This window comes from Squalius cephalus, assembly GCF_949319135.1.
Source record: "Squalius cephalus genome assembly, chromosome: 16".
Lineage (NCBI taxonomy): Eukaryota > Metazoa > Chordata > Actinopteri > Cypriniformes > Leuciscidae > Squalius > Squalius cephalus.
Window position 1 is genome coordinate 17,834,784 of NC_137137.1, and position 27,118 is coordinate 17,861,901.

General features: G+C 35.9%; 2 protein-coding genes across 2 annotated transcripts in view; both read right to left on the bottom strand.

Annotated features, from left to right (window-relative positions):
* Positions 1-476: 476 nt before the first annotated feature.
* On the bottom strand, positions 477-8,307 carry LOC307173159 (RWD domain-containing protein 2B-like; the record flags this gene model as incomplete). Its single annotated transcript, XM_079896047.1, is given in 4 exon segments — positions 477-503; positions 507-711; positions 8,014-8,169; positions 8,171-8,307. Coding segments are annotated over 4 exon segments (525 nt in total), but the record flags the coding sequence as incomplete, so codon positions are not given.
* Positions 8,308-9,619: 1,312 nt separating this feature from the next.
* Positions 9,620-27,118, bottom strand: part of LOC307173160 (uncharacterized protein) — a gene marked incomplete at its 5' end in the record, with an annotated part of 34,706 nt that continues 17,207 nt past the window's right edge. Inside the window, 35 exons of the mRNA XM_079896048.1 lie at positions 9,620-9,980; positions 10,074-10,158; positions 10,245-10,301; positions 10,391-10,432; positions 11,361-12,746; positions 13,006-13,176; positions 13,841-14,022; positions 14,257-14,427; positions 14,575-14,775; positions 15,185-15,376; positions 15,570-15,706; positions 15,814-15,872; positions 16,160-16,263; positions 16,587-16,700; positions 19,553-19,639; positions 21,287-21,379; positions 21,515-21,607; positions 21,747-21,836; positions 22,026-22,118; positions 22,415-22,507; positions 22,706-22,798; positions 22,988-23,080; positions 23,377-23,469; positions 23,668-23,760; positions 23,959-24,051; positions 24,348-24,440; positions 24,639-24,731; positions 24,921-25,013; positions 25,316-25,405; positions 25,595-25,687; positions 25,886-25,978; positions 26,129-26,218; positions 26,419-26,511; positions 26,649-26,738; positions 26,939-27,031. Of these exons, the coding sequence (XP_079752174.1) occupies positions 9,925-9,980; positions 10,074-10,158; positions 10,245-10,301; positions 10,391-10,432; positions 11,361-12,746; positions 13,006-13,176; positions 13,841-14,022; positions 14,257-14,427; positions 14,575-14,775; positions 15,185-15,376; positions 15,570-15,706; positions 15,814-15,872; positions 16,160-16,263; positions 16,587-16,700; positions 19,553-19,639; positions 21,287-21,379; positions 21,515-21,607; positions 21,747-21,836; positions 22,026-22,118; positions 22,415-22,507; positions 22,706-22,798; positions 22,988-23,080; positions 23,377-23,469; positions 23,668-23,760; positions 23,959-24,051; positions 24,348-24,440; positions 24,639-24,731; positions 24,921-25,013; positions 25,316-25,405; positions 25,595-25,687; positions 25,886-25,978; positions 26,129-26,218; positions 26,419-26,511; positions 26,649-26,738; positions 26,939-27,031 (4,892 nt within the window). The 3' untranslated portion in view covers positions 9,620-9,924. The remainder of the gene's footprint in view (positions 9,981-10,073; positions 10,159-10,244; positions 10,302-10,390; positions 10,433-11,360; positions 12,747-13,005; positions 13,177-13,840; positions 14,023-14,256; positions 14,428-14,574; positions 14,776-15,184; positions 15,377-15,569; positions 15,707-15,813; positions 15,873-16,159; positions 16,264-16,586; positions 16,701-19,552; positions 19,640-21,286; positions 21,380-21,514; positions 21,608-21,746; positions 21,837-22,025; positions 22,119-22,414; positions 22,508-22,705; positions 22,799-22,987; positions 23,081-23,376; positions 23,470-23,667; positions 23,761-23,958; positions 24,052-24,347; positions 24,441-24,638; positions 24,732-24,920; positions 25,014-25,315; positions 25,406-25,594; positions 25,688-25,885; positions 25,979-26,128; positions 26,219-26,418; positions 26,512-26,648; positions 26,739-26,938; positions 27,032-27,118) is intronic.

The following is a 27,118-nucleotide window of genomic DNA, read 5'->3' on the forward strand; positions in this document are numbered from 1 at the left end:
TGTGATGTTATGATTCACCTCATAGCTGGTTGGTTTGGTTCATTGCTTATAATACTTTAACAGAAACTTTTTAAAAATCCCAAAGGGAAAAATGAATGGAAAAAATACTTCCAGAACCAACGCCACTGAAAAAGTGGGCAGGCACTAATGCACCAAGAGAGAAAACACTGTCGGAACAACATTGTGTTCCATAAAAGGAAGATAAACTACATTTGAAGTGAATTGCTAAAAGAAAAAATTCCAAAGACAGCACAGTGAAATAAACCATCTTTATGAAGATAAGAAATTTGAGGATTGATGACACAGGAGCATCCTTTAGACACAACAGTGATACAGAACTACAACCCTTCTAATATGTTTGGATTGCACATTTCATTGCCTCTACTATAAAACTGGTTTCCTGTTTTAAAATTTGTAATGTTTTCAATATTTAGCCTAAAAATAAGGCAAAAATAGAAACAGACACAGACAAACTATTATCTCCCCTTAATCCCAAAGTACATTTAAAAGATATCAGAACATCCTTTTTCATTAAGGAACTGATAAAGCTGTCCAAGGTCCATATGGTTTCCTCTGGTAGCTTCAAAAATAGCTTCATGAAATCCAGTGAACTTGCGAAGGGAGTCAGTTCTCTCCTCTATCGAGCTGTTTTCCAAAGGGACATCCTCTCTGTGATGAAGCATAATTGTTTTCCATGTTAATACTTTCACCCTGAAAATATATTTAAAAAAATGCATCAATAATAAAAATCCGCTTTGCCATCACAGGAATATATATATTAAAATATATTTAAATATAAAAGTTATTTTAAATTGTAATATTTCATTCACAAATATTACAGTTTTTTTTAATTAAATAAATGCAGCCTTGGTGAACATAAGGGACTTTCAAAACATTAAAAAAATCTCCTTCGGACTTTGACCATTAGTTTAATATAATATAATAATTAAAAACAATTTGAAAATGAAATTAAGATTGTTTGTGTCAACCATAAAGTACGGTCAATTATTAGTTGCAGAGAACATAAAACCATCAAAATTCAAAGTTAATCTACTCTATATGAATTTGGGAGATCGCCTGTAAAACCCAACAAGTTAACTCATCTCAAACCGATTGAGGAAACTGATTGCGGCAAACCATTTAAGTTTAAAAATAAATACATATGAGTATTGAGAACTTATATATATTGAGTCATAATCACTCATAATTTAGTGTTGGTTTAGTCAATCATTTTGAGTATATGAATATTTTAAGTTCATTCCATTAAACTTTTAAAGTAATTTAAACCATTTAAACTAACTGGTTTGAGTTAATTTAATAAATCTAATCAAGTCTTAACAACTAAATAGCTACTCAAATGGTTTTAGGAAACCAACTGCCGTAAATGATTTAAGTTGATTAAACTCAAATTAATAAAGTTATATAAGACAAAGGAAAAACATTGGTATAAAGCAATGGTGAAAGAAAAGGATGCAATTATTAACAGTATTTATTGAAAAATCAGTTATTTTACAAAAAGTTCTTAGGCATGACTGAGTTGTGAAAGATGGTCAGTCAGTCTCCTCACTGTCAAATATACAAAATTGCACAGGACTTCTGTCTGCCGAACTGTGAAAAAAAATAAAAAATAAAAATAATTCCACTGACAAAACTGGTTTACTCACAGCATAAATGCTAGAATAGAGGTTATGCGTGTGATGTCACAGTCGGCCGGAGTGACTGCGGTTACGCCCACTAAGTGGCAAAAAGACAGAGCGGTATTTATTTATTTGTTTATTTGTATAGGGACAGTACAAAAAAACATGATCCCAGTCAAAACTGAAAAAAATATGTATTGCACATAGAGAGTATAGCAAAAGCTAATTTGCATCTCAGGTCCCTAGAAAGGCTTTTCTAATAAAAAAAATAAAAATAAAATAAAACTATTACTCATAGAATAAAACTACCACAATATGTCACTTATAGACATTCAAATACCTACCTAAATTATAGAATGGAGCTTTAAAAAAATTAAAATGTACCTAAACAATTGTTACATTTAAATATGCGTGCAGTTCTGGTTTATTTTAAACCACCGCTTTACCTTCAATGTAAAGGACTTTATTTCAAGTATTGCCTTAAACTTACATAGAACAGATGGTGCCTTATTGTGCAAACATTTAAAAATCAATTTTATATATGACAGATTTTTAACATTTGTAAAGCTTAGTATATTACATTTTTTTGTGATGCCATCGATTTGGCTTTTTATCCATTATTTTTAGAGCTCGATTATACAACATTTAATTTTTTTAAATTAAGGAATCACTTGTTTGAGTCCAAACTGTAATACAGTATGAAATGCGGGACAAGATCATTGCATGCATAAAAATATGTGCTGCCTCAATTGAGATATATTTTCTAATAAGTCTGAAACAATTTAGGTTAATCCTTACCATTTTTGAGAGCTTTTTTATGTTTATCAAATTTAAGTTGTGAATCTAAAACAATAACTAAAAAATTTAACTGATCTACCTCCTCTATTTCTTTATTATTTACTCTAATTATTACTTTTTCTTTTTGCTTTCTATTAGAAAAGCACATAAAGACAGTTTTCTTAACATTCAGAGTAGGATGATTTTTCTGGAGCCATATAGATATCCTTTCCATTTGTTCATTTAAAACTGCAGCAACCTTGGCAGATGACTTAGCCAATGTATAAATTACTGTGTCATCAGCATAAAGCTGACATTCAACATCTGGACAACAACATGGTAGATCATTTATAAACAAACTAAAAAGCAAGGAGCCTAAGATTGAGCCTTGTGGTAAGCCCATTTTGTTTCTCATAAACAATGATTTTGTATCCTCGATTTTAACACACTGATCTCTTAGATTTAAATAAGAGGTAAACCACTCAATTGAACGTTTACTAAAATTAAATGCACTTAATTTAGATAAAAGAATAGTGTGGTTAACTGTATCAAATGCCTTTTTTAGGTTAATGAATACTGCTCCCATCACATGTCCGTGATCCAAAGAATGTCTAGCTTTTTCCAAGAAATAACATATAGCTGTTTCTGTGGAATGCTGGGCTCTAAAACCAAATTGACGTTTATGTTGTAAGTTATTACTCTTTAGACAGTTTATTAATTGTTCAGCTACAACCTTCTCCAAAACCTTTGACATAACCAGCAAGATTGATATTGGTCGATAATTTGAAATCAGGCTTGGATCCCCTGATTTAAAGAGCGGTGTAACTACAGCCTTTTTCCATGTGTTAGGGAAAACACAGTCTCTAATTGTTTTACTCGCGTTTTCTCAGTTTCCCTGTTAACTCCAGTCATGCTGCAGCTTTTTAGCCACTCAGTCTGACTTAGGGGGGCGTGTTCCGGCAGGAAAGTGATGTCAGTGCATACCCTTTATATCTCAATTTCAAGGTACACATTTTACATTCTTATCAGTTCTCAGTTCTTGCTTTCTTTAGTTTTTGCCGTGTGAATGACAGTCGCTGGAGGATAGTCAGTCAGTCTTCTCACTGATATAGATCCAAAAATGCGCAGGACACGTTTGTCTATGCCGAACTGTGAAAAAAAAAAAAAAAAAAAAAAAACCACGCAAAAAAAAATATTAATACATTTTCCACTGACAAAATGTAAATTACTCACAGCATAATAAATAATAGAATAGGTCAGCTTATAGTACCTTTTCCTTTAGTTTTTGCCACGTGAATGACAGTCGATGTGGAGGATAGTCAGTCAGTCTCAAGCGTGCCGCACAAGCCCTGAAAAGTGAAGCCAAAACGTCTCGATCGCCCCCCGGTGACTGGTCCTAGTATAGGTCATAAGCCCCGCCTCCCCGTGTTACCCCCAATTTCCACCAGATGCGTAACGGCTGCGGAACGGCTCCGCTGCGTGACAGCTCCGTGTTCCGTCATCCGTCAATACCCACCAGGTCCGGATTTGTTGCGGAACGGCTGCGTCCATGACTGACAGCTGAAGTCACGAGGACCCACGAGATCTCGCTAATTCACGTATGATCGCGCGATATATAGTTTCTATAAACAGAACGTTATGAGGAATGGCATATTATGACTTTTTCAAGGTGTAGTGTAGGGAAATATGATCCGCCATGATCACGGTGTATTTTATTTAGAAAATTAACCGGATCTTTTATTTTGTTTTGGTTTGTTCTGTTTTTTTGCTCGACTTCCTGTCCTGCGCATTCTGCCCTGTAGTGCTGCGGAGCTCTCCGGCATCCGGCAAAAATAGAAGCTCTGCGTATCTGCTCCGGAGGGCTGCGGATCGCCGGAGTCGGAACGCAGCTGTACCGCATTCAGTGGAAATACACTCATTGACTTTAATGGAAACCTATTGCCTCCGCCGCCGTGCCGGAGCCGCAACGCAGCCGTAACGCAGCCGGTGGAAATTGGGGGTTATTCAACGGGACGTGAGACCAACTAAACAATTAAATTACACTTCAAATACCTTTTTTCCAAAGGTGGTTTCTTTCATTTGCTGTCGTTTTTATCACGCTGATGTAAGTTCAAGTGTCTGTTTCAAAAATAAGTTGGTTTTTAGTTAGTTACGTGATGCGGTGGTGTAACGTCATGATGGACAGCTGTGATTGACAGGTTCTCTGAGCGAAGTAGTCACTGAAGCACCAACGGACATTTTTTTCGGGATCTTCGGAGGACTGAGGAGATTTACTTTATTTGAACAAGCCTCTTGTCGTACTGCAATAAATTTTTAAAAAAGTGTGCAGAATCCACTCTCCCTGAGTGCATTCGGCGAGAGTGAGGGCGGAGCGTTGATTTCGCGGCTTTACTTCCTGCTCACTACTGCGCAGGTCTGGTCCCAAGATCGCTACTGCGCAGACTCAAGTTCCAATATGTCAGCGCCATATCGGGACACTGGCGGCTTAAGTTCTCATCAATGGAAGAGAGCGAAGGGGCGTCGTCCATCTTTTTTTACAGTCTATGGTCAGTCTCCTCACTGATATAAACCCTAAATTGCACGGGACACATTTGTCTATGCAAATACGTGAGAAAACACAAAAATATTAATGACTCTTCCACTGACAAAACTGTAGTTTTCCATGGTCAAAAAAATTGGTTTACTCAAAGCATAATAAATAAAGGAATAGGTCAGCTTGTATTACCTTTTTCTGTAGTTGTTGTCATGTGAATGATGGTCGGTGGATGGTAGTCTCATCACTGATCCAAAATTGCTCGGGACACTTTTGTCTAAGCAAAAATGTGAGAAAACACACAGAAATGAATTAATCTTCCACTGAAAAAAATTAAGTTTACTCACAGCATTATAAATGAAGAAATAGGTCAGCTTGTTGTATTACCTTTTTTATTTAGTTTTTGCCGGGTGAATGTCGCTTGGTGGATGATATTCTCCTCACGGATATCCAAAATTGCGCGGGTCTACGCTAAAATATGAAAACACAGAACTAAAATTTTCCACTGACGAATCTGTGGTTTACTCACAGCATAGGCTAATAAATAAAAGAGTATCTCAGCTTGTATTACCTATTTCTTTAGTTTCTGCCGTGTGAATGACGGTTAGTGGAGTCAGTCTCCTCACTGATAAATATCCAAAATTGCGCGGGACACGATTGTCTGTAAAAATATGACAAAACGCACACAAATATAAATTACTTTTCCACTGACAAAATTGTCGTGTACTCACAGCACAACTAAGTTAACGTTACTGCCCCTGATTAAAAAAAAAATCTCTGAGTAAGTTAAATGCAATTTCGCGTTGGCTTGTGTCTATGACGTGACACAAATTAACTTACTACAGTAGTAAGTACTTTAGCTAGTCGGTCTTCATAAGATGAAGAGTCACGACAATACAACGTTAAACGTATAAAAGTGCTCTAAAGAGGACGAAGCAGTTTGCCGTGCTTACCTGTTAAATCTCTTCATGGCCGCCATCCTTACTCCGTGTGAGCTGTGGGGAATGGGCAGATTGAAATAAATACGCGGGGTTTTCCGGTGCGTGAGGGAGAACGTCGTAAAGAGACCTATGCTTCGAATGAAGCTAAAAACTTTAAATGTATTTATTTATGTGTTTATTTAATGCGCTATGAAAACTATAAAAGTATAGGCCTTATACAAAAGTAATTTCTTGAAAAATAAAATTTAAAAGAAATTAGAAATTGTAAACCCACCCACTGGTTTCTAATTTAGCCTACTTTTAATATTAATTTTATTTTCAACCATAAACAAGATTAAATTAATTAAATTCAACTTAAATGCTTAGAGCTAAAATAACAAATAGGTTATTCATAACTTATTCGGTTTAAGTTCTGCTTAATACATTGCAGTTTTTGAGTTAATATCATATATTTTATTAAGTTAAATGAACTTTAAAACACTTTCACTTTCAAAAAAACACTTTCAGTGTTAGGTTTTAATTTAAGCACTTAAACATACAGTGAGGAAAATAAGTATTTGAACACCCTGCTATTTTGCAAGTTCTCCCACTTGGAAATCATGGAGGGGTCTGAAATTGTCATCGTAGGTGCATGTCCACTGTGAGAGACATAATCTAAAAAAAAAATCCAGAAATCACAATATATGATTTTTTAACTATTTATTTGTATGATACAGCTGCAAATAAGTATTTGAACACCTGTCTATCAGCTAGAATTCTGACCCTCAAAGACCTGTTAGTCTGCCTTTAAAATGTCCACCTCCACTCCATTTATTATCCTAAATTAGATGCACCTGTTTGAGGTCGTTAGCTGCATAAAGACACCTGTCCACCCCATACAATCAGTAAGAATCCAACTACTAACATGGCCAAGACCAAAGAGCTGTCCAAAGACACTAGAGACAAAATTGTACACCTCCACAAGGCTGGAAAGGGCTACGGGGAAATTGCCAAGCAGCTTGGTGAAGAAAGGTCCACTGTTGGAGCAATCATTAGAAAATGGAAGAAGCTAAACATGACTGTCAATCTCCCTCGGACTGGGGCTCCATGCAAGATCTCACCTCGTGGGGTCTCAATGATCCTAAGAAAGGTGAGAAATCAGCCCAGAACTACACGGGAGGAGCTGGTCAATGACCTGAAAAGAGCTGGGACCACCGTTTCCAAGGTTACTGTTGGTAATACACTAAGACGTCATGGTTTGAAATCATGCATGGCACGGAAGGTTCCCCTGCTTAAACCAGCACATGTCAAGGCCCGTCTTAAGTTTGCCAATGACTTTGACCAATGACCAATTGAAGATGGGTCGAGGCTGGGTCTTCCAACATGACAATGACCCGAAGCACACAGCCAGGATAACCAAGGAGTGGCTCTGTAAGAAGCATATCAAGGTTCTGGCGTGGCCTAGCCAGTCTCCAGACCTAAACCCAATAGAGAATCTTTGGAGGGAGCTCAAACTCCGTGTTTCTCAGCGACAGCCCAGAAACCTGACTGATCTAGAGAAGATCTGTGTGGAGGAGTGGGCCAAAATCCCTCCTGCAGTGTGTGCAAACCTGGTGAAAAACTACAGGAAACGTTTGACCTCTGTAATTGCAAACAAAGGCTACTGCACCAAATATTAACATTGATTTTCTCAGGTGTTCAAATACTTATTTGCAGCTGTATCATACAAATAAATAGTTAAAAAATCATACATTGTGATTTCTGGATTTTTTTTTTTTTAGATTATGTCTCTCACAGTGGACATGCACCTACAATGACAATTTCAGACCCCTTCATGATTTCCAAGTGGGAGAACTTGCAAAATAGCAGGGTGTTCAAATACTTATTTTCCTCACTGTATGTCCAAGTTCAAGAAATGTTTTATAGTCATCTAAACAGCCATGAAACACATACACACACAGGCCCCTAACATAATAAATGAGATCCTTATTTTGGACCTAACAAGTATAGTCAAACACACACAGGCACACAAACAAAACCTATTTTAAATTAGGTATTAAACTCATCTTTGGTATTTTGAGTTTGCACGTGTTCACAAAAGAGTAAGAGTAGACCCTATTGATTTGGTTTAGATTTCAATTCATACCTGGCACAGAACTCATCACAAGCAGACTGCAGACCCTCCACACACACAATACTAGGCTTTCCCGGCATACTGAACCCAGAAAGGTTCAGCTCCTTTGCCCATTCCAGAATGTTCTTCCTCTTCATCTTATTGTAGATATAATGGCTGTAGATCCAGAGTGAAGGTCTCTTTTGACTGCATTGAATAATTGCGGACAGGAGCACTTTTACTGATATATCCCTGTGCATTTTCATTGATCCACTGCACAGCCGACAGAATACACACACCACCACTGCAGTTTTCAGACAGGTAGATTTATTTATTTTTTTATATTTATATCAATTCTGTAATTGTATTATATTGTGCATTTTTTAAGGAATACTTTTTTAAGGTTAATTTTGAGGAATATTGAATCTGTTTGGTGAGTGTCAAAGAAAAAAACACTTGCAGAAAACAGCATCTGTTGTTATATTTAAGCATACACATACATTTTGCTATGAATATAATTCAAACCAATCTTTCCATGAACCCATACAGATTTTTTCTTATTCTAAAATAAAATTAACTATGCATTACTGCATTAGCTACAGTAAAACAAAGGCTATTGCTATTATTTATTCTTTTGGATATTTTTCTTTAATAAAAAGTAATTTAATGATATGACAGCAAAATAAAATCACACACATACATATTCATCAACCCATTTCAGAATGCATTGCAAATAGGCCTAGTTGTGCAAAGTAAATGAGTGTACGAAAGATTTTACAGTGTCAGTCAAGTCAAGTCACCTTCATTTATATAGCGCTTTTAACAATATAGATTGTTTCAAAGCAGCTTTACAGAGATAATTGGAAATTAAAGTAATAGATTGTTTTGGCTTTACAGCAGCTCTTGAAAAAAGTTAGTCCAGCTAAAGTTAGTTTTTGATTGATTCACTTCCATTGCAAAGATCATTAGTTATTAAAGGCACACTATGCAGTTTCCGTTTTTCTCAAACAGCGACCCCTACTAAATGTTTTATAACTACATGAATTAATCATGAATTACAGTAGGAATACGTGTTAATAAAGCATTTATTAACACACTGAACAACTATTAATATATGTCTAAATAATAAGATGTATAAATGTACATTTAAATAGTTTATTAATCATTTATTTCCACTTTTTAAATTATTTTATGAACCAATGACAACTCCTAAATAACAGGTTTGTAAATAATGTAATCATTTAAAAATGATAAATTGATCATTAATAAAGTATGAAAATACAATTATTAAAGACATTATACTTATAAATAAATATAACAAGAATAAATCATTAATAGCTGTATTCATAAACTGCTTATTAATTTCTATTAATGCTTTATAAATAATGAATTAACTATACTAATGCTTAACTAATGATTCATAGCATGCCGTTATTATAAAGTGTTACCAAATTGGGATTAAAGAGAAGTTTCAAGCCGTGAGTTCCTTGAGGAAAAAAAGCATGCCTTATTGTTTCAATAAAAAAATCATTATGTAGGATTAATGTTTTTCTCTCTTCTAAAAAGATTTCCCTCAAAATAATCAGGATGCTTGATTTGGCAAGCACCCCCAATAATGACATTTGAAACAAGTGTTATTCATTGATGCATTTAATAGAGAGGAAGGATAAACTAAACAGTGTTCAAACAGAAACCAGAATTTAATTTCCATTTTCATAAAACAGTGTGTACAGATCAAAAATAGATGTTTTTAATCTAACTTGGCCAATCTGGTTGACCAATAGAAAACAGAAAAGTACTGAATATTCAAGTTGTAGCATTCAGGAAGGGATTGTAAAGAAGTCTAGACAAAAATCAAACACTCTCAGTAAGAAGTTGTGCCTGCGGCACTGCGATTAGAGAAGCATTCCAACAGGAAATTAAGCCGTCTGTCTGTCTGTCCGACTAAGTGTCCAGAAACCTATGGGAGCTGTGTGAGGTGTTTATATTTGCCCCAGCATCTGTAAAACATAAGATCATTACAATAAAAGTTCAGGCAATATGCACCAGAAATTAACATAGAGTGCAGTGCAGAACATTGACATTCAACTTACTCCTCCCTCTTCTCAGAATGGTGTTGAAAACATCTGTGAGAGTCGTTCTGTTGGAAGAACTGCTGTGGGTATAGACTTCATAGCTCTGTGATAGGAAAGATGGCATTGTGTTTTCAATAAACATTTTTGCAGGAAAAACTTGAAGGAAACAAATGAGGAAAATGTGTTTACATGTGAGGCACGGGGTCCAGTGAGTCTAGCGAATCTCGCTTTAAGTGTCTGCCGAACCTTTTTGGAAAAAATAAAGCGTCTCAGACAACAAATAATTAGAACGTAATGTCAAGAACAACTCATAAAGCAAGAAACTCAGCTCTTACCCTCTTTTCCATCAGTAATCCAACGACCAATATTAAGAAGCCCTGAAATTAGTGAACAGGCCATACGAGTTAGTAGTTGTTTTTTTCTAATAAACTGTAATAATGTTTGAATGTGAAATGTATGAATCTTTGAAGGAATATTCCAGGTTCAGTACAAGCATTTGTGGCATAATGTTGAATTCTTTAAAGTTGCGATGAAGCGACATCTGAGTGTAATGAATTATGAAAATAGAAAAATATTTAGGGTGGGGACTCAATCTATCGGTTGTTGATTGGACGGAGGCATGCCAATTTGATTGAAGTTGTTTAAATCATTTTAGCAGTTGTTTTATGGTTTTAGGGTTTACAGCATTGTCACGTTATCATGTCAACAAAGGTGTAAACCATGATATAACGTCACACAAAATATTTTTTCACACTATCATGTTAAAGGGGTAGTTCACCCATAGTTTTTAATTGTCATCACTTACTCACCCTCAAGTTGTTCCAAACCTGTATGAATTTCTTTCTTATGTTGAACACAAAAGAATATATATAAAAAAAATGGTAACCAGACAGTTACTGGGCCCTATTGACTTCCATAGTATTTTTTTAACTACTATGGAAGTCAATGGCTACCGTCAACTCTTTGATTACCAACATTCTTTAAAATATCTTCTTTTGTGTTCAACAGAAGAAAGAAACACAAACAACTTGAGGGTGAGTAAGTGATGACAAAATGTTCATTTTTGGGCAAACTATCCCTTTAAAACTCATATTGTTTACATCTTGTAGCTATACTATTGAAACTGTGAATATTTGTACCTTTATGGATTGGTCCATTCACTTCCACAGTACATGCCTCACAGTAAGCTTGAAATGTATTTTTGTGGTAATCAACACTAGATAGATAATTGAGCTTCACTACTGAACCAAGAATATCTTAAAATGAATCGATTCTTAAGATTTATATCTAAGTGATCATTTATACCTGCAAGGAGTTGAAGATTGTAAACAAGTAGTGGAGGGCCAAAGCTTTAGGCTGTATCACAATGCCCAATCCGAGACCCCATGTGATGCCGAAGATGGGCGTCAAAATGGCCACACTTCTGAGAATGACCACCAAGATGTTCTTTTCATCTCTGGTGCTCTCTCCCACTCTTTCCCTGAGCATTTTCACCATGACTAGAATCACGACAATAATATTGACAACCACAATGACCAGAGCTGGTATGACAAAAGCCAGAAGGGTCCTGGAAATGTCCCAGTTCAGCCAGCATGTCCCATTCTGTGTGACGTATTTTTGACTTCCGGCGGTGGAGGCGACGGTAATAACTGCGATGAGGAGAGGTGCGCCATAGCCCACGACGAAGGCAACTGCCATCATTACCGATGTGGAAATCTGAGAGAAAACCGAGATGGTGCGGTAGAGGAGCAGAAGGGCTGAGACCATCATCCAGAAGAAGAGGGCCAGGTAGAAGAAGTGGGTGAAAAACACTGCAGCGCTACACGAGTTAATATAGTCCTCCCCGGGCTTTGCGATAGCAGCCGCGATAATGAAGCATATGTCAGCGATCAGGAGAGAAAGAGCAATATTGACTAAGGATACATGCCGGATATATGACGTAGAGTTTCTGGATATTTCCTTCCAGATGATCATTTCGATGATCAGGCACACAACCAAGCTGGCTATCGAAATACCAACACCAACGTACGTAATGACAGACAAGGCAAGATCTTCAGGAGCAGAAGGGGACATCAATATTGAAAATGAAGTGGTGTGATTACAATGACAAGTGACAAGTTTGTTTATCTGTTTGAGCTCACATCCTGTTGAGTCCCATCCTCCAGTCCTATTAAAAAGGTTAAATTCCCAGAAAGCACATTGAGGGTTCCCTAATTTTACTGAATTATTGTTTCGAGCTACCGTATTGCTAAGTTTTTCAAAGCTTAGCTCTATGTTGTTAATAGGTTTGCTTGTATTCACTACAACAATGAGTCCATTGATGACATTTTCAGTCTCATTTAGGTTATCTGTATAATTTCTTGCAGGCATAACATTGCGCAAGGAAGAGAAGGCCACTGCTGTGATGGTAACATTTTGACGAGTGGATGTAATATCTGGGATGAATATTTCAGCGGTCGAGTTGAGCCTCAATACATCCCTAAAGTCTACGGATGTTGTTACTTTTTTGAACAGGAATGAGTTGGATGGACTCGTTATGTTGAAATTTGTGTCGGATGTCGCTTTTATAACATTTTCAATGGAATTCAGGAGTTGAGAGCTGTTGCCTTGGCTTGCAGCATTTGAATTTAACTCTACCCATACAAGTTTAGCTGACTCTGATGAAATGACATCCACGATATTGAGGAAACTCTGGAAGATAAATGATGTAAGATTGGAAAAATGTTAAAATGCATCACATTTAGATAACCTAAAAATACCCATTAGAGGCTTATTTTTAGCTTTTGCAGTTTCTCTTCTAAAAACAAGACACCTGCATGAAATGAAAAATACTAGATTCATAGACACTTCCACTTTAAAAGCTCATGTCAACAGGTGTGTGGCCTAAATAGAACTGCAGCAATACAGTCATGCAAGTAACAAAGTATAACAGCAATAAATTTGAGCTTACCGTTAATACAACTTCATCCAGCGTAAAATTTTGGGAGACGGCTGCAACATTGTTTAGTATTCCCACAATTGTCGAAACTGTAGCTTGAGATTGAACTACATCTCTGCTATTGTCTGTGGTGGCATTTTTCACTTTAATTACAAAATCCGTTAAAGTTGCAGGATCCACAACCTTTGGAAAAAGAAAACAAAAAAAGGTTTAAGCAACAAAAAAAGGGGGTTTGCTGTATTTTGCAAGTGGAGTCTGAATTCCTGGATTGAGCGATAATTGTGTCATTAACAAATATCACTTTCCCTATTTCGTCTTTCAGATCTACTCAACATACAAGTATTTACAAAAATTGGATACACTTAAAAAATACCTTTTAGAAGTTTTAAATAAAACAATGATTATTGGAGTTTTACAAGAGAACACGATTTGTCTTTCTACTTCAGAATCTCACATTTAATGCAATGTGTTACTTGCCAATTCTTTGTAATTATTTGTAAAATGTACTAGCAATTTCTGAGTGAAAAAAACTTTCTACAACACATTTTTTTCTCAGTGAAACTATATGTATTTCTCTAATATTTTACACCAAATAACTGGTGTTGTGATGCATGGGTAATAGACTTCTTGTGCTTTATAAGTGTAACAGAGGCCAGCTAGTGAGAGCTGTGGGTGTAAACCTCACTCCCCTGATCTCAAGAGGCACACTAGTGACTGACACTAGAGACTGCAGTTTTTAGTGAACTTGTTAGCACACCCGCCAGTTCGAGTCCCGTTTGGAGCAGGTCGAGTAGGACCGGAGGTGTTACATAAGCAACATGGCAGGCAGTAAAACTGAAAAGCAAACCTTTGATTCCTGTTCCAGTGCATCAATGATACGAAGAACACAGTTGTCCTTTACAGTTTTCCAAAAGCCATTGGATTGACACACTCCTTCTCTGAAGCCAACTTTATTTTTCTCACAGTCTCCCACCACAGGCGGATCACCAAATTTTCCAAAACCATACACTTGATCAAAGCATGTGACAGCTATGAAAAGAGGCAGAAAATTATGTTTAGGCCAAGACGAATAACTGATTTATAAAACATAATATTATTGTGATACTATTATGAAAGAGTTAATAATGTGATAACATGTTGTTCCAGAGTCGTCATTGTGGGTGACTGAAAGCGAGCACCACTAAGGCACCGCATCTATGGTACTCTGGACCCTGTGAATTTCAGTGACGGCCCAGAATTGGTGGAAACAGAATTTGAACTTACTGCTGTCTGAGGGTAGAGGGTTGTAAACAAATAGTTCCACAGCCCTTGAGCTGTATGAGAATTTAAGTAGATCTGTATTGTCCAATTTGCAGGTGAATATGCTATTTTTCCCGCATGAACTTTCACTCAAGATATTAAACTGTTGTGTAATACATTTCAGTGAATCAGTTTCTGGAAATACAAGATGCAGATGAAAGACATCACAGATGTGGCTACTAACATACTTCAATTAAAATAAATAAATAAAATTGTCCCATTGCGGTTTTAAGACTGAATTTGTAAAATTACAAAAGGACTGTTTCCATTTCTGATACTTACTGCTGCTCAGCATTTTTTTGTCCTGCACCCACTTAATGGAGTAATCAGAATTCACACAGCAGACGAGCTCAACCAACTGATTTTCACATTTGTATGTCTTATTAGTAGGTACTTGCATACTAGGATATGGCTTAATGTAGTCAATCCTGTCCCAAGTAATATGCAGCCCTGTGGTTGTATTGTACACACATTCGTAACGACCTGCAAAAACAAAAACATTTAATTTCAGTTTCAAAGACGGTTAAAACAGAGTTTCTAGTAGATCTACATTTAAAAATGATTTTGAAAATCGATTAATCTGTCGATTTGTTTTTGGATTAATTGGATATTCAGATGGGAAAAAAATCAATAATTACTAATTATTAAAAATTAAACATTTTATTAAAAACAAATAATTATTTGAATTGTGCCAAGCAGAGCGGGCCGAGAGCTCTGAGAGAGAGACCAGAAGAATGAGTGCAAATGATTGACACCTGCGAAGCACACCAGAGGAGTGCCGACAGTGGAGGAAGATAGAGGGAGCTACATTTATGTTGCGGTTTCTTTTGTGATTGAGATAATATACTATATATTTCAGCAGCTTTGATCTGCCATGGGCGCAAAGACTCACCATTATCTCTGATGGTAACACTCTTGACAGTGAGGGAGAGACGATCTAATGAAAACGCATAACGCATGCTTTGCTGTACGATTTCTCCTTGAAATTTCCAAGCTATATTTCCAAGGACGTTGGTGGCAGGGCAGGAGAGTATTATATCTTGTTCAGGAAAAACAGGATCTCTTGGTCGCAGGTTTGTGTTATCTGGAACATACAAGGACAGATATGGACATGTTAGAGCTCCAAGAAAGCATATACTACAAACACTGCTGTGCTTACATGTTCAAAAAATATTATTTTGAAATATACTGGTTATTGAACAACATGTCTTTTGTCTCGCATATCTGACATCTTTTTGCATATTTGTTCTTTAGAAAAGTACAGCATAATCTTTTACCAGTTTCAGCGACTGAAGTTGGATCAACTTTGAATTTGGCATCTTTCATGTTGGTGTAAATTGCTTGGTTTATCTCCCCAGTAATCTGTATCACCTCATCTGACGTAATAAAGAAGTCTACTATCACACTTCCAGGCCTGTTCAAACACAAAAAGATACGAGAAAATGTTTATTATGCATTTGAACTAACAAAAGCCTAATGACCATTTCAAAGCAAAAATCATAGGGAGAAAAAATATCATACCTGAAACCAGTGACAGTAGCAGAAATGAAACCTTTTACACCCTTGTAGCTGCTGCCGATCTACATGAGACAAAGCCGTGTCAGAATTTAAAAAAAATAATAATTTATTTTAATATTGTGTTATCACAATGATGTTCTTACAGTTTTTGTTTATAAATGTTAAAATGTCAAGCACTTTTCTCTTTACATTCATCTAATTACAGTCTCTTGACAAATGAAACTAGAGTAAAACCCATGATAATTTTACTAAATGGCTGAATTAATACCCTAACACAAGAACATTGATTATATTTCATAATAAAATTCCAAATTGCATTTGGTACAATATGTTTTTATTTAACACTTACTGCTTTCTCAATATCTGATTTGTATTTCTTGAATTTGCCACTGTTCGGATTATTCAGGACTGCATCAAAAATCTCGTCTATTGACAGTGATATCTTACGTTTTACTGGAGTAAAAGAGAAAGAAAAAGCAATAACAAAATGTTGATACAAGCAGATTTTATAAGCATGAAAAGACCATAACCCCATTAGGCCATAAGTTATAACTGAGATTTATAACTGAGATATTTCCTGAGACAGTCAGACAACTGAGTGTGAAAATTGATATCAAATAAATATTCAATTAAAAAAAATCTCTGCACCAACAAACCACAAGCACCCAATTTTCATTTCAGAAATCTTTTTAATTTCAGGCATTATGTTTTCATGACATTCATAATAGAGTAAACTTCTTTGTCTTTAGATTTCCTTTGGTGTAATCAGTACTTACCAAAAGGTGTTGGTGTTGGTGTTGGTATTGTTGTTACCGGTGCTGCTATTGGTGGCTTTGTTGTTGCTTTTGTTGTTAGTACAGTTGTTGGTGGTTTTGTTTTGGTAGATTGACCTAAGAATAGAGGGTTTATTTTTCCATTAAAATAAGTACATTCCATATATTAAATATGTAATTACAAACTTAAAGTAAAATTTTGTCCCCCTGAAATTAAAATTGAAGTTTTCTAGCTGTTAGTATGAATATGTTTGAGGATATATGCATATATGCATTTTTGAAGTTTTAGTTTTAGCTGTTAGTATGAATATGTTTGAGGATATATGCATATATGCATTTTTGAAGTTTTCTAGCTGTTAGTATGAATATGTTTGTGCTCCAGAACAAAGACAAAATCTGCATTTAGAGGATATATGCATTTAAAATGTAAAGTCTCTCTCTACCACTAATAAGAATCAACAATGTTGACATCATTCATAGAAAATAATCATTAATCTTGAAATTAGCTGATGATAAATAAAATGCAGCTAATCTGTTGCTTTCGCTGACGTGAACTCCGCATATAGCGCGGGAATTGAAGATCGGATTTATATTTGTTTTATGTGGGAAAATGTAAATGGAACGTTTTAACAAATCATAGCTATCCGATCATTAAAAACGCATGAAATGAGCAGGTGTAAACAGGTCCAAGACACCACAATTAGATCCAAATGATTTAGCAAATTACAGACCCATTTCAAATCTTCCATTTACGTCAAAAATACTAGAAAATGTTGTGTCCACTCAATTGTGCTCCTTGCAAAAAATGATATCTATGAAAAATTTCAATCTGGATTCAGCCCCATCATAGCACATGAAAACTGTGCTCATTAAAATTACAAATGATTTCAAGCTTCTAACCAAGGCTGTATCTCAATACTAGTTTTACTTGATCTTAGTGCTGCGTTCGACACTATAGATCATAAAATACTCTTTGATCGACTACAAAATTACAGTGGTATTCAGGGACAGGCATTAAGGTGGTTTTTAGATAGTATCTATCAGACCGTTACCATTTTGTCTATTTAAACAGGGGAACATATAAGATAACACCAGTAAATGATGTAGTGCCACAAGGATCTGTGTTAGGCCCTTTGCTATTTTCAATATATATACTGCCACTTGGTAATATTATAAGAAAACATGGAATTAGTTTCCACTGTTGTGCCGATGATACTTATATTTCAGACCAGATGAAATCCCTAAATTATCCAAGTTTGCAGAGTGTGTTAAAGATATACATTATTGGATGACCTGTAATTTTCTAAATTCAGATAAGACTGAGGTTTTACTTACTGGACCAAAAACCTGTACACAGAATCTCTTAGAATACAATTTGCATTTAGAAGGATGTACTGTTACTTCATCCTCTACAGTTAAAGACCTGGGTGTTATTAGACAGCATATGATTGTCTTTCGAAAATCATGTCATATGTTACAAAAACAGCCTTCTTCCACCTCAGAAACATCGCTAAGCTACAGAACATGCTATCTGTTTCTGATGCAGAAAAGTTAGTTCACGCATTCATGACCTCAAGACTAGATTAGTGTAATGCATTACAACGTATGTGGTTGCTCTGCATCCTCAATAAACAAGCTACAATTAAACCAAAATGCAGCTGCTAGAGTTCTTACTAGGTCAAGAAAATATGATCATATAACTCCAATTTTATCATCTCTACACTGATTACCTATTAAAAGTGCTGTCTGTAAGATTGACAGCTAGTGAGCGAAATAGGTACTGCAGTCCAGATTCAAAATATCAGAGATCGTTGTTTTCCCCGCCCCCTCCTCCTCAGACTCAATGCTCACGCGGGTTGCCAGTTTGAGGGCACGCAACAGGAATGAGCGCAATTGACAATGAAAACTGAGGAGACGAGGGTGCAAGGCTGCAATACACTGCGTTTCCTGCCAACTGGCAGGAAATACTATTGGGTGAACTGACAGTGGGCGAGATCACACAGACCAAAACAAAAACCGACTGACAACACGGAAAATAATAAGTAAAATAACTGGCTGTAGAAGTGTTTTTCAGAGAAACGAGTATGTGAACTTAGCATGTTTCCTAAATATCTGCAAACATAGTATGCTTAGTAGAGAAATCCTTATCAATTACAAAATATTGCTACAGGCCTATAAGGCCCTAAACGGTTAGGTTCTGTGTATTTAACCAATCTTCTATCTCCCTAAAATCCATCATGCTGTGTAAGGTGACAAACCTCTGGGCTTTTGGTAGTACCTACGTCCACTAAAGGAGGGAGAGCGTTTTTGCATTTGGCTCCTAAACTCTGGAATAGCCTTCCTGATAATGTTTGGGGCTCAGACTCACAGTTTAAATCTAGATTAAAGACACATCTCTTTAGCTAAGCATTCACATAATGCATATTATAACCTTGTACTCCAGTTATATCAGATAATGCACATAATTATCTTTACTTAATGTTATGAATAGCAGCTACGCTAATTATTTTCCATTTGCTTTATCTCAGGATGCCCGAGGTAACTAGAGAGTATGTCAGCTCAAGTTTGTTTCCAGCCACTTATGAAGGCACGTCTCATGATCTGATCCGATTTTCACTTTTCTCAGCATTATTGCCATTTGAGTATTACTGATAACATAATAGATAGCAGCAGGTCTAATAACTTGCATTCGCATTTATGCACAGATCTATTTTAACATATCAGATGTTTTTGTGCTGTCCAACACATAATTGACTGTGTTTACATTAATTTCACAACATAAAATCATTTGGAAATGTAAGTGCATTTGTTGTGGGGAATTACCATTTTAAAAACACATTTACAAGCAATACGAATAAGAACAATAATGTGAAATAAACAAAAAATAAAACAAATAATATAAACTGGAGTCTGATTTAGCACACACAGAAACATTTGTCCTACATGAAGAGGTTTGCAGGATCACCTACTTGTTACTGTTGTTGAGGTAGACATCAGAGCACTTGTCACGGCTGTTGTGCTCTCAGTTGTGTTTGGGGTTGAAGGGATAGTAAACTCTATGAAAAGCAAAGGTTTTGATGATCAGACAAGTACAAGCTTGATAGTCAAGAATTAAGGATAGTCTGGTAACTATTGAAAGTCTCGGTTACTACTGTAACTTCCGTTCCCTGATAGAGGGAACAAGACGTTGTGTCGAGACAGGGGCATCTTTAGGTACTTGAACTTCCCTTGAACTTCCCAGGCATCAAGGGAAGTTCCTGCCTCAATCCCAGCTCTTTTAGAGCTTTGGACATGCAGGATGGACATGGCATGCAGGGCGGAGGCGGCCTCGACTGGGCGGAGCGTGCGTGACAAATAATTGGAGGTCTGTGGGGATTGACCCGGCGGAAAGGCTTCCATTGTTGCTGCCTATTGTTGTGCATAGCAGAAAGACCGGGAAGAGGAGCAACTGAGGTGACTCTCTCAAACCAGAGAAGAGAATTGTGAGCGCAACGTTGCCATGGTCATGTTCTCTCAGTGAGGACATGAACCATCAACAAACGCTGTCTCAGTGTGGGTACGGCCCAAACACTTAAGACAGCAATCATGGCCGTTTGAGGATGAGAGGTACGGGCCGCATCCAGAAACACACAGGCTTGAAGGCAACGTTTTCTGTCTGCATTTGCTCTTTTAGGGAAATCTGCTCTTTTATTGCTGAAGCGCCCAGGGGAGCTCTCTGCACTTGTCTGTGCCTTAGAGAGGGGGGAGAGAGACCGCTGCAATGCGCCATGTACACCAGCTTTGGTAGAAGATTCCCTTGTATAGATGTGAATGAAATGAACGATGGTTGTAAACACAAACACATTGCTCTGAAGAACAAGTCTGAATGAGTTGATGCACGGCATCTCCTTTTATACCCGTACATTTGGGAGAGTGGCACATGCAAATGTGTCTGTGATCAGGGTTGAAAGGCTTGTAACATCTACAAAATCAAATATCTAATTTAAACTGAAATGAGAAGTAATTAATTATCATCCAACAACTACTAAACAATATGTAAACATGGTAAGTGCTAAACACATCTCTGAAGGTTTTAGTTGTTGAGCTAAACAGCCCCGCCCAACACTCCAAAAGGCTGCTTCTTACACCTTTGTCTAGCAACACTAACAAGCTGAAACCAAAGTGTTCTTTCAAGTTTTGTTGCTGCCTGTTTAATTAGGATTGTAGGTCACTTGATATTTGTGAAAACAAGACTTTTGTTCAAATGGAAACATAGTGTTTAAGAATCTAGGCTTCTAACACTAATCTAATCTTTAAATGTGGAGCACTGCTAAACACACTGCAGCTGATTTTAGTTGTGTGAGTATGTAATACTTACTTGTTTGTATGTAATATGTATGTATTACAGTATATTAAACCAGAACTCCAGTATTTTCACACAAATTGCCGGTTTTGTTGTAGCACTAATAATTGCTGTTGATACAATTGTTCAATAAAGTCAAACCTATACTATAACCAAAGAAAACTTGTCATACATATAACAAACCTCTTGAAAGCTTTGTATGATCACATGCCTGGTGTTTTTTTGTTATTCGAGTAGATAAAGCACCTTGTATTGTTGTACTGTCAGTTGTGTTTAGGGATCAGGGTTGAAAGGCTAACATCTTTTAAGATTCTAGTTGTTGGTGACAACGCCACGTGAATAAAATGATATAATCACTTACTTGTTGTTTCTACTTTTGGAGTAAATGCTGGAGTGCTTGCTATTGTTGTACTGTCAGTTGTGTTTGGGATCAGGGTTGAACGGCTTGTAACATCTACAAAATCAAAAAGAGGTAATGTATATCTTCTGGCAACTACTGAACAATAAGTAAACATGGTAAGTGATAAACTCATCTCTAAAGGTTTTAGTTGTTGGTGATGATGCCATTTAAATACAATTATATGATTACTTGTTGTTTGTACTGTTGGAGTAGATGCTGGAGTGCTTGCTATTGTTGTACTGTCAGTTGTGTTTGGGATCAGGGTTGAACGGCTTGTAACATCTACAAAATCAAAAAGAGGTAATGTATATCTTCTGGCAACTACTGAACAATAAGTAAACATGGTAAGTGATAAACACATCTCTAAAGGCTTTAGATGTTGGTGACGATGCAATTTAAATAAAATTATATGACTGCTTACTTGTTTGTACTGTTGGAGTAGATGCTGACGCACTTGTTATTGTTGTACTGTCAGTTGTGTTCGGGATCAGGGTTGAAAGGCTTGTAACATCTACAAAATCAAAAAGAATGAATATTGTGCATGTTGTAAGATCTAGAAAAATCTAATTCAAACAGACATGAGAAGTAATTAATATTGTCTAGCAACTACTGAACAATAAGTAGACATGGTATGTGCTAAACATCTCTGAAGGCTTTAGATGTTGGTGATGATGCCATTTAAATAGAATTATATGATTACTTGTTGTTTGTACTGTTGGAGTAGATGCTGACGCACTAGTTATTGTTGTACTGTCAGTTGTGTTCGGGATCAGGGTTGAACGGCTTGTAACATCTACAAAATCAAAAATCAAAAAGGTAATGAATTTCTTCTGGCAACTACAGAACAATAAGTAAACATGGTAAGTGAATCGTGATAAACGCATCTCTGAAGGTTTTGGTTTTTGGTGACGTACCACGTAAATAACATTTTATTATCACTTACTTGTTTGTACTGTTTGTACAAAATCAAAGAGCTAATGAATATCTTCTGGCAACTACTGAACAAAAATGAATCATGGTATGTGCTAAACATCTCTGAAGGCTTTAGATGTTGGTGATGATGCCATTTAAATAAAATTATATGATTACTTGTTGTTTGTACTGTTGGAGTAGATGCTGGAGCACTTGTTATCGTTGTACTGTCAGTTGTGTTCGGGATCAGGGTTGAAAGGCTTGTAACATCTACAAAATCAAAAAGAATGAATATTGTGCATGTTGTAAGATCTAGAAAAATATCAAAAATCCAATTCAAACTGACATGAGAAGTAATTAATATTGTCTAGCAACTACTGAACAATAAGTAAACATGGTATGTGCTAAACATCTCTGAAGGCTTTAGATGTTGGTGATGATGCCATTTAAATAGAATTATATGATTACTTGTTGTTTGTACTGTTGGAGTAGATGCTGGAGCACTAGTTATTGTTGTACTGTCAGTTGTGTTCGGGATCAGGGTTGAAAGGATTGTAACATCTACAAAATCAAAAAGAATGAATATTGTGCATGTTGTAAGATCTAGAAAAATCTAATTCAAACAGACATGAGAAGTAATTAATATTGTCTAGCAACTACTGAACAATAAGTAGACATGGTATGTGCTAAACATCTCTGAAGGCTTTAGATGTTGGTGATGATGCCATTTAAATAGAATTATATGATTACTTGTTGTTTGTACTGTTGGAGTAGATGCTGACGCACTAGTTATTGTTGTACTGTCAGTTGTGTTCGGGATCAGGGTTGAACGGCTTGTAACATCTACAAAATCAAAAATAAAAAAGGTAATGAATTTCTTCTGGCAACTACAGAACAATAAGTAAACATGGTAAGTGAATCGTGATAAACGCATCTCTGAAGGTTTTGGTTTTTGGTGACGTACCACGTAAATAACATTTTATTATCACTTACTTGTTTGTACTGTTTGTACAAAATCAAAGAGCTAATGAATATCTTCTGGCAACTACTGAACAAAAATGAATCATGGTATGTGCTAAACATCTCTGAAGGCTTTAGATGTTGGTGATGATGCCATTTAAATAAAATGATATGATTACTTGTTGTTTGTACTGTTGGAGTAGATGCTGGAGCACTTGTTATCGTTGTACTGTCAGTTGTGTTCGGGATCAGGGTTGAAAGGCTTGTAACATCTACAAAATCAAAAAGAATGAATATTGTGCATGTTGTAAGATCTAGAAAAATATCAAAAATCTAATTCAAACTGACATGAGAAGTAATTAATATTGTCTAGCAACTACTGAACAATAAGTAGACATGGTATGTGCTAAACATCTCTGAAGGCTTTAGATGTTGGTGATGATGCCATTTAAATAGAATTATTTGATTACTTGTTGTTTGTACTGTTGGAGTAGATGCTGACGCACTTGTTATTGTTGTACTGTCAGTTGTGTTCGGGATCAGGGTTGAAAGGCTTGTAACATCTACAAAATCAAAAAGAATGAATATTGTGCATGTTGTAAGATCTAGAAAAATATCAAAAATCTAATTCAAACTGACATGAGAAGTAATTAATATTGTCTAGCAACTACTGAACAATAAGTAGACATGGTATGTGCTAAACATCTCTGAAGGCTTTAGATGTTGGTGATGATGCCATTTAAATAGAATTATTTGATTACTTGTTGTTTGTACTGTTGGAGTAGATGCTGACGCACTTGTTATTGTTGTACTGTCAGTTGTGTTTGGGATCAGGGTTGAACGGCTTGTAACATCTACAAAATCAAAAATAAAAAAGGTAATGAATTTCTTCTGGCAACTACAGAACAATAAGTAAACATGGTAAGTGAATCGTGATAAACGCATCTCTGAAGGTTTTGGTTTTTGGTGACGTACCACGTAAATAACATTTTATTATCACTTACTTGTTTGTACTGTTTGTACAAAATCAAAGAGCTAATGAATATCTTCTGGCAACTACTGAACAAAAATGAATCATGGTATGTGCTAAACATCTCTGAAGGCTTTAGATGTTGGTGATGATGCCATTTAAATAAAATGATATGATTACTTGTTGTTTGTACTGTTGGAGTAGATGCTGGAGCACTTGTTATCGTTGTACTGTCAGTTGTGTTCGGGATCAGGGTTGAAAGGCTTGTAACATCTACAAAATCAAAAAGAATGAATATTGTGCATGTTGTAAGATCTAGAAAAATATCAAAAATCCAATTCAAACTGACATGAGAAGTAATTAATATTGTCTAGCAACTACTGAACAATAAGTAAACATGGTATGTGCTAAACATCTCTGAAGGCTTTAGATGTTGGTGATGATGCCATTTAAATAGAATTATATAATTACTTGTTGTTTGTACTGTTGGAGTAGATGCTGGAGCACTAGTTATTGTTGTACTGTCAGTTGTGTTCGGGATCAGGGTTGAAAGGATTGTAACATCTACAAAATCAAAAAGAATGAATATTGTGCATGTTGTAAGATCTAGAAAAATCTAATTCAAACAGACATGAGAAGTAATTAATATTGTCTAGCAACTACTGAACAATAAGTAGACATGGTATGTGCTAAACATCTCTGAAGGCTTTAGATGTTGGTGATGATGCCATTTAAATAGAATTATATGATTACTTGTTGTTTGTACTGTTGGAGTAGATGCTGGAGCACTAGTTATTGTTGTACTGTCAGTTGTGTTTGTGATCAGGGTTGAACGGCTTGTAACATCTACAAAATCAAAAATAAAAAAGGTAATGAATTTCTTCTGGCAACTACAGAACAATAAGTAAACATGGTAAGTGAATCGTGATAAACGCATCTCTGAAGGTTTTGGTTTTTGGTGACGTACCACGTAAATAACATTTTATTATCACTTACTTGTTTGTACTGTTTGTACAAAATCAAAGAGCTAATGAATATCTTCTGGCAACTACTGAACAAAAATGAATCATGGTATGTGCTAAACACATCTCTAAAGGTTTTAGATGTTGGTGACGATGCAATTTAAATAAAATTATATGACTGCTTACTTGTTTGTACTGTTGGAGTAGATGCTGACGCACTTGTTACTGTTGTACTGTCAGTTGTGTTCGGGATCAGGGTTGAAAGGCTTGTAACATCTACAAAATCAAAAAGAATGAATATTGTGCATGTTGTAAGATCTAGAAAAATCTAATTCAAACAGACATGAGAAGTAATTAATATTGTCTAGCAACTACTGAACAATAAGTAAACATGGTATGTGCTAAACATCTCTGAAGGCTTTAGATGTTGGTGATGATGCCATTTAAATAAAATTATATGATTACTTGTTGTTTGTACTGTTGGAGTAGATGCTGGAGCACTAGTTATTGTTGTACTGTCAGTTGTGTTCGGGATCAGGGTTGAAAGGCTTGTAACATCTACAAAATCAAAAAGAATGAATATTGTGCATGTTGTAAGATCTAGAAAAATATCAAAAATTCAATTCAAACTGACATGAGAAGTAATTAATATTGTCTAGCAACTACTGAACAATAAGTAAACATGGTATGTGCTAAACATCTCTGAAGGCTTTAGATGTTGGTGATGATGCCATTTAAATAGAATTATTTGATTACTTGTTGTTTGTACTGTTGGAGTAGATGCTGACGCACTTGTTATTGTTGTACTGTCAGTTGTGTTCGGGATCAGGGTTGAAAGGCTTGTAACATCTACAAAATCAAAAATCAAAAAGGTAATGAATTTCTTCAGGCAACTACTGAACAATAAGTAAACATGGTAAGTGAATCGTGATAAACGCATCTCTGAAGGTTTTGGTTTTTGGTGACGTACCATGTAAATAACATTTTATGATCACTTACTTGTTTGTACTGTTGGAGTAGATGCTGATGCACTTGTTATTGTTGTACTGTCAGTTGTGTTTGGAATCAGGGTTGAAAGGCTTGTAACATCTACAAAATCAAAAAGAAGTAATGAATAACTTGCATGTTGTAAGATCTAAAAAAATACATAATCTAATTCAAACAGACATGAGAAGTAATCAATATTTTCTGGCAACTACTGAACAGTAAGTAAATATGGTATGTGCTAAACATCTCTGAAGGTTTTAGTTGTTGGTGATGATGCCATTTAAATAGAATTATATGATTACTTGTTGTTTCTACTGTTGGAGTAGATGCTGGAGCGCTTGTTATCGTTGTACTGTCAGTTGTGTTCGGGATCAGGGTTGAACGGCTTGTAACATCTACAAAATCAAAGATCTAATGAACATCTTCTGGCAACTACTGAACAAAAATGAATCATGGTATGTGCTAAACACATCTCTAAAGGCTTTAGATGTTGGTGACGATGCAATTTAAATAAAATTACATGACTGCTTACTTGTTTGTACTGTTGGAGTAGATGCTGACGCACTTGTTATTGTTGTACTGTCAGTTGTGTTTGGAATCAGGGTTGAAAGGCTTGTAACATCTACAAAATCAAAAAGAAGTAATGAATAACTTGCATGTTGTAAGATCTAAAAAAATACATAATCTAATTCAAACAGACATGAGAAGTAATCAATATTTTCTGGCAACTACTGAACAGTAAGTAAATATGGTATGTGCTAAACATCTCTGAAGGCTTTAGATGTTGGTGATGATGCCATTTAAATAGAATTATATGATTACTTGTTGTTTGTACTGTTGGAGTAGATGCTGACGCACTTGTTATTGTTGTACTGTCAGTTGTGTTTGGGATCAGGGTTGAACGGCTTGTAACATCTACAAAATCAAAAATCAAAAAGGTAATGAATTTCTTCAGGCAACTACTGAACAATAAGTAAACATGGTAAGTGAATCGTGATAAAC